The following is a 12,042-nucleotide window of genomic DNA, read 5'->3' as shown; positions in this document are numbered from 1 at the left end:
AAAATAAAATTGTGATATTTCATTATTTAAAGCTTTGCCAAAAATAAATCATGGCGGGTCAACCATTTTCCTCAGTCACAGGGGGGCATTCAAGGCATAATTTTTCCAGCTTCGGGGGAGGGTAAAGATTAAAACAAAAAGCAAAGTCACACCCAAGTCAGCCCCCTCCCCTGATAAACAATCAACAGTCCCCTCAAGCACAAAGTACCACAGTTTATAAATACTAATCTCAGAATAATATCAGAAGGTTCTAGTAAATAATTAGATAATAAAAATACGATGATAAAAAGTAAATGAAGCTTGTGAGATATTGAGTAGATGTTAGATGTAATAGGTTTCAGGCAATTAGTAAGTCACCTACACTTTGGTTAATCGTTAAAGCTCTAACAGGGTGTATTATGTGTACATATTTGTTTTTCAGTATATATAAATGGAGTAATGCAGAAAAGACACCATGTTAGCCAAGAGTTTTATTTCAAACAGAACAGTACAATCTATAATCAACCAACCTTATTAGGAATACAGTTGAAAGGCTCTAATAACTTTTGGTAGGTTTCCTTTTAAAGACCTGTAATATATGTATCTATCTATATATATATCAAATTCGTTTTCACGCTATAAGCACATAATAAAGAAGGTAAGTTGAGCCACATAGTATGAGTACAGTGAGAAATAGTTATACGTAATGTAATCAGAATAGTAATCATAGTTGTCTCATTTCATATTGATAGATAAAATGCAAAGTGCCTCCCAAGAGGCAGTTTCAAAAGGTAAAATCGTTCATAACCAAAATAAGGACAAAAATATAGATATATATTCACCAGGCCATGCTTTTGGGGACATGTTTCAACAATTTAATTATGAAATATCCACCAAGTTTGGTAATGTTTGAACAAAATGTTATTGAGTTATGACTTTTCAAGTTCAAAATTTTGAGCTTTAATTATGGTGCCCCCATGAAGTCAACTGGGATCATATTTGTTGGGCAGCATTTGCACACAACTTTCAATCATTGGTGAAAACATAATGTGTCTTTAAACCCTTTGGGCTTGAAAAAAAAATCCTAAAAAAAAGATACAGCCAATATAAGTAACATTTTACAAACAAATTTAAAGAACGAATTATAAAAAAAGTAATGACCAATGCAGTGAGTGAGCAACAATACAGTAAAACAACAAAGCTGGAACCACACCACCAAAAACAACGTCTAATCAAACATCACTCAAAGTTAAAATATCTAATCAGACTACATTACTTCACACGATTAGTGTCAAAACCAAACACCTTTAAATATTTGAAAAAACCCTCAACCTAAAAGTAAATGTTCACACTCTGATCACAAGACATGCGTGGAGAATACACAAAAAAAGCATAAATGGGATGGGTTATAAAATATGCTGTATACATGTTCATTTTTAGACAAAGCCATTTTAAGTAACCATTCTTGATTTGTTGACACCAGAATTACATTATGGCAACGTGGTCATTGCGACATATACTGCTGCAGTCTAAAATAAAGCTAATTAAAAGTTATGAAATGATGTTTAATCCTTTAGGGTCCTCAAAATTAAAATGTTGCTTTGTTAACATACTCAGCTTAAAGAACATTTAATCATTTTCAAACATAATTAACAAATAACTATCAGGGAGCAGTTTCTTTCTTTTGTTTGTGTTAATCTCTATCCATAAAAACTTATTTTACCACTGGAGTGAGCTCTGTTTTTTCTTTTTGTCCTGCATGTAAATAAAGACAGAGATGCGTCAGTATTAACAGGAGCAATGCACTGAGCAATGCACTTCATCATTACTGAAGCAGGACACTGTACTCAGGGGTTAAAGCGGGATTTGGCAGGTGGGGAACCCTAAGATCCAGTGGAACAGTCTTGTGGGGAAAAATGTCAGTTTCAAAATAACTAAAAAATAATTTATTAGTACTTTGACTACTTGCTGTCTAGATTTCATTTTTTACAGGTTATGTGATCCTCTGACCTTCTCTTTTTGACTCTAATATATTAGATGATGTTACATTGGCTTTCATTCTGAAGATGAACATCCATGAGGATCATCTGTCCTCTTCCTCTTTGCTCCTGCTTCCATATCTCTCCATCTGTGAGAGTAAAGTTATAACACATTAATCTTAGAAATGTACTTTCACACTGGGAAATACTCCCGATTAGAGGGTACTTAATTTCTGTCATGATATGAAACTGACAGTGAGCACAGACAGACCAGGGGAGAAGGACCCTTGTACGGGATTCCTGACAGTTATTGCTAGCTCGCCTGTTTGGGACTGTAATTACTGTTCCCCCGCAGTCTCAAGATGTCCGTCAGAAGCCCCCTTGGCAGGGCCTAGGGATAGGCAATACTTAACTTTTTTCAGAGTCAAAAGTTTGAAAACAAACATGGCGACATAGAGGACGTAGATATATTTTATATATATAAAATATATATTTTATTTTATTTTTTAAGTGAGGCAGCTTTGTAGATGATGGTCTGTGCAGCTATTAAATACATCCCAACATATGAATGGACAATTATTTTTTACTATAATACCGATTTGTTCAGTTCCACTATTATGACACCACCTACATTTGCATCACACTTAAACCATGCCACACTGCCTCCACTGTCTCTGATGGCACTGCTCAGTTGCGTAAGCTTTCAGGAAACTGCACAAATACAGACGAAATGAACTTTTTCTAAGACAGAGAGCCAAGTCTCTCATAAAACAGCTTGTGTTTTTGGTGATATTTACTAAGCTCTATTTGCAAAGTTGCATTTGAAATTACCTACCACTTCAGAAAACCACCTCCATTTATGCTTGCTCTCCTTTTGTAGCTAGCTGGATGCTGACCAGCTGACTGAATGCCTGATTTCAACCGCAAGTTTATTGACATCTACACGCATGAGAAGGGTGTGTTTTGATTGTGGGGGATCGTGGGGTGACAATACTATCTGATTTATTGTGTGAATATCTTAACACCAAGCTGCAGCACACGAAAAAACAACTTGCTTTGCATTACTATGTATGAAACTGCCAATTTTCTTATTAATCAAATGTGCCAGAACGCTGTTCAAGATTGTTCCAGCGCCAACGCAGCCATTTCAATCACTGTGGCTGTTTTTTTAAAACTCTACTAGCCACTTAATAGAATACCATTGTTTTTTGCCTGGTGAATGAAGCAAATCTAGCAGGCACTTGTATATTCGGCCATCATTTTGCTGGTGGCCAGTGCCAATGTCCAACCCTGCTGGAGCTGAAAAAATGAGTCAATATTTAAAAGTGTGGATCTAAATATTACCTTTGGCATTACCGGCATTTGCTTTGAGCCCAGCTGGCGAAGTGCTCCTTGGCAATGGGCAAACTCTTTTTATCTGATTTCCTGCTGTAAACCCGGATCAGCTGCTCAGAAAACTGCACTGGGAGAAGCTTGGAAACCTGACAAAATGATAGCAACATAAATATAAGAATAATGACATAACAGAGGCTGCCATGTGAAGAAATATACAAAATCTAAATCAACAAGTAACTATTATTTTGGTTTTTTTTTTGTTACTGTCATTGTTTTAGCTGACATTTTCTTTGAAAATCTTGGATGTTTTTTCAGGGTTGTCCTTCCCGTAGAAATCCATCTTATAGATTGGGTCCTCGTCTTTCATTCCGTAGTCAAAAGTAATGAACTAAAAGAGAAGAGTAAGACAGAGGCCTGTTTTAATGTTCACATGTAAATAATGCCACAACAGAGTATGGCAACATCTTACATATAAACTGACAATCAACAAAACCCAAGCTTTTAAAAAAAGCGAAGTCAAAGTATATAGACTTAAAACTCACCATAACTTCAAAGTCCCCTGGTTTCAGTTTGTTAGGTTGGGCCTCAGCCAATTCTTGTTTCCAAACATCCTTAGCAAGGGAGGAGAAAAATCAAGGAATGGGAGGGGCAAGAAACTTGGGGTTTATTCCATCTCGATGGGACACATTGAGAGTGCATCCACATTAGAAGATTAAATTTTTAAAAGCATTTGTTTCACTGTTCTGGCTCTTTCCACACTAAAACAGCATTTTTATCAAAACAAAGCTTTTCCATAAACTTTCTTGTAGTGTAGAAATCATTTTTATGGCTTGAGCCCAATTTGATAGGACAGTATTAGAGTGAAGGCGAGGAGGGTTTGGGATGCCATGCAGTAAAAGCAAGGACACAGTCTTTGTACATGGGGCTGCCACTCTATAATGTAAGCTACTTGGTATCTTGAGTGTAGAAATCAAGACACACAAATAAGACAAGAAGAAACCATAAAATTCTCAAAGCACCTGCAAAGATTGTTATGCACCTGTGACTGTGCCTCCAAACAAATAGCATCTTAGTGTTTCTGTACTATTTGTACACATTAAAAAAAAACACTAAACCACACGCACTTACATTGATTGTCAGCAACTGTTTGTGTCATAAGAGAAATGGTGCTATCTGGAGCTCACTGACAGACTATGGCATTAAATCCCCAAGACAGTATCTCTCTGTCACGTTTAAATTTCTAGCTGGAAGTTTTGATAAGTGCCTCTACATCTCATCGGTCAAGACCTGTAGCTCATGGTCTAAATGTGTCAGCTTTCTTTTTCTCTCTGCCAACAACATTTATCCTTTGCCACATAGATAATTGCAATCAGATGTAAAAAAAAAAAAGGTAAATGGCACTCAGATGCAAAACTTTATGGGTGTGTTGGCATTGTAATATCATTAGAGCAATATCTTTTTTCAATTGGACCTTGAGAGGGGGCAGATAGAGGATGCAAGTGATGTGCAGTTCATTGTGTTGTCAGTTGCCACAGTCCATTCTTTGTGAATTTGCCTGACAGTGTAATCATTACCGTAATAGAATAGATAATGTCACAGAGAAGTGAGTAATTTAATGCAGGCACACAAAAACATGACTGCACACCTCGGTTTGCATTGGATCGGGATTTGAGATTTCACCCAAAAACTTGTAGTGTTTCCGAGAGATGATCTTGTTCAGAATCCAACATGCTTCAGCCAGCCCTGGGTTGGAGGAGTTGAGTATTTTTTCAAACACTTTTTCTACAAGATAGAGAAAAAGAGTAGAAGACAGATGACAAGAGGACAAGACAACCAAAGACAAGGTCACTAAATCGTTCATAGTGGGTCACAAATAAGAAATTGTTATCGTAAACACAGAGGTGTTACTCACAAAATTAAGCAATATAAACTGCTTGGCGCTTGTGACCAGATGCATACATCTGTGTGCAGAATCACAACTAAAACTGTGTGTATGCACACAGGCAGATATAAGCATAAGTATTCTTTTCATCAGATTTCTAAAGTCAAACGTATGTCTGATTCTGTTTTAAAACTGTCAGGTCAGTGAGAAATACGTTAAAGAAATTTCACTGCCTGTGTCGCATTATCAAGGTTCTACAATGGTGCTAGAGCAGCTGTAATTACACATGGCTGTAGATATTTATAGCGTCTTAATTACCACTTCATCACATTTCTGCAAATCGTTCAGTCTGATGAAAAGCAAAAAACTATGTTTTCTGTCCCAACTTAGATTCTCCCTCTTATCATATTGCCTGCAGTTAAATGGAGTTAAATAAATAAGTGTTAATTTGCTCTGATGTCCCTGCAATTGTTAACATGTCCTGCTATGTAGCTAGTGACTACCGTTGAGGTGGTCGTGACTCTTGAGTGTGTAAATCTTTAAATATTGGAGTCCCTAAATTTACCAAGAACAACAGATTGATTAAGTGTCAATCCAGGCTCACTTTGAATAATATGTTCACTGCAGCCTAACAGATCTTATTAGTCAGATACGTATCAGTCTGAATACAAAATTCTTTGCCCCTTATTTTCAAGCTGTGATTCAAAAAACAGAGGTCTAAAATGGTTATTCTGTCATGTTGTGAAGCAGATTAGTTCTCTCATCAGGTACTTTTGCATGGCAGAAATGGATTTCCAGCCTCATTTGTTGATTTATGTTTTTTTTTTTTTTTTTATAATAAAATGTTACTGGTGAGTAGTGCCCTGTGGAGTTTTCTTCTGAACAAAAGTTGTGTTTAATAATAATAATAATACATTTTATTTAAAAACGCCTTTCTAAACACTCAAGAACACAGTAACTAAAATAACACATCAAGTTAAAAGCATCAGGCTAAAATGAAACAAAGAAATTACAGGGAGAAAGCAGTCCGGAACAGATGGGTTTTAAGGTCGGGCTTTGAACATGTGTAATGAATCAATGCTTCTGATGACTGGTGGGAGTGAATTCCAGAGTTGGGGAGCAGAGTGACTGAAAGCTCTGCTCCCCATGGTACTGAGACAGGCAGAGGGCGCAGAGAGGTGGAGGGAGGAGGAAGACATTGGGGGGCGAGGTTATGGATGGCCTTAAATGTATATAGCAGGATTTTGAAAGAGATTCTATATTTGACCGGGAGCCAGTGAAGCTGATGGAGGATGGGGGTAATATGGTGGGAGGAGGGAGTCCTGGTGATGATGCGGAGTGCAGAGTTTTGAACCAGTTGAAGTTTATGGAAGGACTTGTGAGGGACACTGAAAAGGAGTGAATTACAGTAGTCAAGGCGGGAGGTTGTGGACCAGGATAGCAGCGGAATGAGGGGTGAGAGAGGGACGGAGACAATTTATATTGCGTAAATGGAAATATGCAGACCGAGTTATGTTATTAACGTGCGAGTGGAAAGAAAGTGAGCTGTCGAGGATGACACCCAGACTCTTAACCTGAGGGAAGGGAGCACTGTGGAGCTGACAATGGTGAGGGAGAAACTGTCAGTTTTGGATAGGGTGGATTTAGTTCCAGTCAGAAGAAGTTCTGTTTTATCACTGTTTAAGGAAGTTGGAGGTGAACCAGGATTTAATCTCTGAGAGGCAGAGGGTGAGGGAGGAGGGTGGGAGAGTGGAGTTTGGTTTACTGGACAGATAGAGCTGGGTATCATCTGCAAATCAGTGAAAATTGATACCAAATTTACGGAAAATATTGCCAAGTGGGAGGAGACAGATAATGAAGAGAAGGGGCCCCAGGACAGAGTCCTGTGGCACACCAGAGGAGACGGGGGAGGGCTGGGAAGTGAAGGATTTTTGCTGGATGAACTGAATACGTGAAGTTTTACATTCCAAAACTCATTGTGTTTATCTGTGTGGTTTCACAAATATTTCATATCTATCTCTTCTAAAAAGATCGAAATCTGCACCCCTATTAACACCCTCATTTACTAGCTTAAAATTCTCTTTTTCCTTTTTTGCCTTTGCTAAGACGTTATTGCCACAGCCTATAAAACTTAAACTTATCATTTTAATAAATTGATTGTACAAATTAAAACCAAGATATACTGTGTTTATCCGATTGATGTAGAGGTGCAAGTAAGAGGATTTTCCTACCATCTGGAACGTTCTCCAGAGCCATTTTCACTTTCCAATCAGAAATCTGATCCTTAAGGGGGGAGGAAATAGGGTGAGATGTGGGAGAGACAAGAGATTTGAGATTTATTTCATCTTGACAACACACAATAAAAGTATGTTCACATTCAGCAGTTAAATGTAATAACACATCTTTGTTTCTCTCTGTCTCTGTCCACTTCCCCAAAACTTTTTTTAGAGTGTATGAATATTAAAAGACAAGATACATTTGTTTCTTAAATGTTTCACTGTGGACAGAGATCTCTATGAAAACAAACTGGAAAATGCTAATGTGGACACAAGTTGTTATTGCACAGAAATACTGTGTTTTGAAAAATGCCTATTAAGTAAATAGTCTAAGTGGCATTCGGTCCTATGATCTTGCCTGCACTGCAATCACATATACTAAATTCAATCTACAGGAATTGTGACTGGCTATTATTGTTGTATTCCATCTAAAATCCAAGAACAATACTCGAAGAGACAATGAAAAATGAAAGCAACAACAGAAACAAGCAAACTTCACTTATCAACCATAAAAGGAGAATAACATCCTGCTTTGTTATAACAAAACCTGCTCTTACAATACTTAATGTCCTCATAGCCTAAGTCTATGGCCAGATAACATGTTAAAGTTAAAAGCAATGCAAAAAAGACAGTACTATATACCTCGATCTCAGGCTTTTTCTCTCTCAGAATGTTGGGGAGGTTTTCAGAGATGGTCTTGTGTAGATTCTCCCTCTCCTCAGAGGAAGAGTTGAGTTCTTCTACAAGTGGGTTAGAATGTAAAAAAGAAATAAATTAAAAAAGGCAGAGCCACAAATTCATTAATATTTCACAAATAAATCACTGACATTGTCAAGTTAGGGGCAAAACTGACAAAATGAATCAATATGTGATAAAACTAGCTCTGTTTATTTATTTGTTGTTAAATGTGGAAAAAACCGTTAACTTTAGAAAGTTGCTTCTATTCTCAAGAGACCATTTGCTATACCCAACTGTCCATTTATAGCTGAGTAACAGTAATGCGGCTCAGCAAGTCTGGGATTTGTCATGTGCTGAAGATATGTTCATGAGGCTTCAGTAAAAACACAACTCTGTATTTAAAGTTTGGAGGATTGTGTCTTTCTTTAGCCTTTACAGAACCAAAATCACAAGAGTAAAAGTGTTTGGAGTAGATTAAAGTGTTTAATGTGTTTAATAAGTGTTTAATGTACCTGCAATTACTGGCAAGTCCTGCTAACTAGCTAGCTACTACCATGTGAGAGTAGTGGTCAAGACTTTTGAGTTTGTAAATCTTAAGATAGTCCCTGGAGTTCCCAAAAACAAGAGGAGTGATTAACTGTAAAGAATTTGTGCCCATCCTCATGTGAATCAGTCTAAACAGTACGCCTTAACTCTAAATTGTTACGCTGTGAAGCACAAGGGTCGAGGCCTGAATGGCAAGAGTGGATTTGAATCTTGTATTTTGATGTGATTTTTTCATATTAAAGTGTTACAGGTGAATATTTTTTGTTGGTTCAACTATTTCATTCAACTACATATTTCAAGGTTTCTCTGCGGAGATTTCTTGTATACAAACAAAACTTATAATTACATTAAGTATTATGGAAAACTCATTGTGTTTATTTCTCTGGTCTAACAAAGGATTCAAATCCACCTTTCCATGCCTCGGCACCAGCAATAGCCAAGACTTGAGGCATTATATTGTCAGGTTGTCCCCCTGTTCGTCTGTCCATATGTATGTCTGTCTGTCCATATGTTCCACAGGCTCATTCTCCAGAACACATTATGGCAATTTCTTCAAATTTGACACAAACATCCACTTGAAATACAGGATGAGCAGGTCAGAATATGATGATAAAAGGTCAAGGTTGCTGTGACCTTGCATACACCTAATTTTAATGAATGCAATACCTGAAGATGGCCTTGAGAGTGTTTCCTCAAATTTGGCACAAATGTCCACTTGAACTCAAGAATGAACATATTAGAATCTATTGGTCAAAGGTCAAGGTCACAGTGACTACATAAAAAAGTTTTTGGCCATAACTCAAGCACTCATGAGCTCAAATTTCACACAAATGTCCAATAGGATATTATGGTGAAGTATTGACAATTTATATCCAAGAGCTCAAAGGTCAAATTCACTGTGACATAATGTTTTACAAAAACATCATATCTCAGGAACAGAAGGGGAGACATTTGATCAGATACTGAATTAATGACACTGATCTTGGGTGTCCTCCTTGAGACTGTGTCGATTGTAGAGGGGGAAGATGTAAGTGAAGCATCCACGTTTTCACAGACATGGATGTAAACTGTAAGTGCAACTTCATTCGTCTGCATGGTATTATTTCTAGTCTTAAAAGTCACCTGCATTGTTTACATCCTCATTTAGTATTTTAGATTTTGATTTCTGTATGGTTTGCCTCAGAGGGCTTTACAGCATATGACATCCCTCTGCCTTTAGACCATAAAACTACCTGAGGAAAAACTCCTGAAAAAGAAACCCTGAAACAGGGGATCAAAAATGGAAGAAACCGCAGGAAGAGCGGAAGAGCGGCAGAGAATGATGAGGGATCCTTCATCCAGGACGGACAGATGTGCAATAGATGTTGTAAATAACAATTGAATTACAATAATGACAAAAAAGTAAAGAAAAAGAGAGAGGGGAAGACGGGGGAGATAGGGGGAGAGGTGGACAGCAATAATAGTAACAAACGCATGTCATATTACGGTAATGACAGGTGTAAAATTACTAAATGCACTCTGTGATAGCATGTGATGTTATGGGCAAATATTGTGGGTGTTGATAAAAGTCCCATGCGTATATTGAAAGTGGAGGTGTGACTCATAATAATGGCATTAGAAGGTCGCATCAAGCATGAGTGATTTAGAGGTGCAAGAAAGAAGATTTCCTACCAACTGACGCGATCTCCAGACGCAATGTCTTTTTCCACTGACGAATCTGATCCTAGGGAGGGAAGGAGAAGGGTGAAAAGGGAGAGGGACAAGAGATTAGCAACTACTATTGATTGACTGATTGATTGATGGTTATCACATCCTAAACACACCCAATAAGAAAATGTTCACATTCAGCAGTTAAATGTAATAATGCATCTTAGTTTCTCACTTTTAGTTCTCTGTCCACACAAAATGCAGTGTTTTTCTCGCCTCATAAGCAAGCCTTTCCGAAACTTGCAACTGAGTGTATACATATTAAAACACCAGATGCATATGTAAATGACAAAAAACTATATTGGCTGTATTAAAACAAGTTGTCAGAGTGAGCAGAAGGGAACTAAAAGGAGGTTTAATGGGCTGGTACTTGGTCAAGTTACCAGCTGTGTCTGTTGCTCAGTCAGAGGCAGTGAAGTTCAGAGGACAAGTAATGATTTGTCAAAGAGGGCGTCAGTCCCACACCTTACCAGATTTTGCCTGTGATGTGAAGTTTTGTTTTTTATCAACTATAAAGAGGATGCATCGATTTAGACTGTTTCACTATTGGCAGAAGTCTGTATGAAAACAAACAGCAAATGCTAGTGTGGACACAAGTCAATTTCATACCGAAATACTATGTTTTTTAAAATCTTACCTTAAAATTTAGGTAGTGAAATCCAGGCATGTTACCCACAGAGGCAATGTAAAATGGTAGAGACAACAGAAACAAGCACCATGCACTTATCATCTACAAAATAAGACATCCAGCTTTGTTATAACTTAGACCCACTTTAAATCTTGGAGAAAAATACTCTTTTGATGATCAGACGTGTGAATGCAATTGCGTTTTCAATCCACATACAACAACTACTTGGGTGAAAATCTATAATCGTGCGCAACTGTTCTAGCCTGTGAGGTAGCAGCAGCTCTCCCTCACCTGACACTGAAGATTTTGGGAACACTGGGGTCTCTCCTCTCATCTGATGTTAACATTACTAGGGTGTCTTCCTCATCTGAAATGAATTCTTCCTGTTGATCACTGTCTTTTTAATCAGGTAGGCCTGTTTGGATTGTGTTTTGTTGTTTGAGCTTAACAGAGTGATCAGAACTCAATTAGTCCTGTGTGGACCCTTGAAACATATTAATACCAGTTCTAAATGTAATCAGGTTAAATTATATCTAAATACAATCTGGACATGAGATGCATTTTGATGTAAGGTGTAAAGGGGGGCAAAAGCTGCTCTTAACAATCTACTTTCAGTATCTTATCAGAATTTGAAGTATTCTCATAGCCACAGTGAAATAGATAACATGTCAAACAGAAGTGCAGTTCTATACAGGCAAACAAAGACATAAGTGCACACCTCAGTGGGCTCACTGGATCTCTCAGTGTCTGTTGCTGTCAGAAGCTCAGGGAGGTTTTCTAAGATGATCTCGTTCAGAATCTGCCTTGCCTCAGCCATTGTTGGGGAGTAAGACTTAAGTATTTGTCCAAACACATCATCTACAAGACAAACACAGTAGAAGACAGATTAGTAAGACCAAACCAAAGAAAAAGAGGTTACAACTGCATGGCATTATTGACAGTGTTTCACAAATATGTAATTCACACCATTAACTGAGAGGCATAGCGCAAAAAAATTTGAGAAAGCTAAATATTTGACAAAATTACTTCTAC

General features: G+C 37.6%; 1 protein-coding gene across 2 annotated transcripts; it reads right to left on the bottom strand.

Annotated features, from left to right (window-relative positions):
* Nucleotides 1–455: 455 nt before the first annotated feature.
* On the bottom strand, nucleotides 456–11,864 carry LOC121939610 (deoxynucleoside triphosphate triphosphohydrolase SAMHD1-like). 2 transcript variants are annotated; one of them, XM_042482612.1, is made up of 9 exons: nucleotides 11,729–11,864; nucleotides 10,347–10,398; nucleotides 8,094–8,191; nucleotides 7,407–7,458; nucleotides 4,939–5,075; nucleotides 3,836–3,904; nucleotides 3,577–3,681; nucleotides 3,303–3,439; nucleotides 456–2,107 (listed from the first exon to the last, which is right to left on the bottom strand). In XM_042482612.1, the coding sequence occupies exons 1-8, from the start codon at nucleotides 11,825–11,827 to the stop codon at nucleotides 3,311–3,313; spliced, it is 741 nt and encodes a 246-aa protein (XP_042338546.1). In that variant the 5' UTR covers nucleotides 11,828–11,864; the 3' UTR covers nucleotides 456–2,107; nucleotides 3,303–3,310. The 2 variants fall into 2 exon arrangements, with proteins under 2 accessions (XP_042338546.1, XP_042338547.1); XM_042482613.1 differs by lacking the exons at nucleotides 456–2,107; nucleotides 3,303–3,439; nucleotides 3,577–3,681; nucleotides 3,836–3,904; nucleotides 4,939–5,075 and adding an exon at nucleotides 6,171–6,563.
* Between the last annotated feature and the right edge of the window lie 178 nt (nucleotides 11,865–12,042).

This window comes from Plectropomus leopardus, unplaced genomic scaffold (genome assembly GCF_008729295.1).
Source record: "Plectropomus leopardus isolate mb unplaced genomic scaffold, YSFRI_Pleo_2.0 unplaced_scaffold5276, whole genome shotgun sequence".
Taxonomy (NCBI): domain Eukaryota; kingdom Metazoa; phylum Chordata; class Actinopteri; order Perciformes; family Serranidae; genus Plectropomus; species Plectropomus leopardus.
This window is presented reverse-complemented; position numbering and strand designations above follow the sequence as displayed.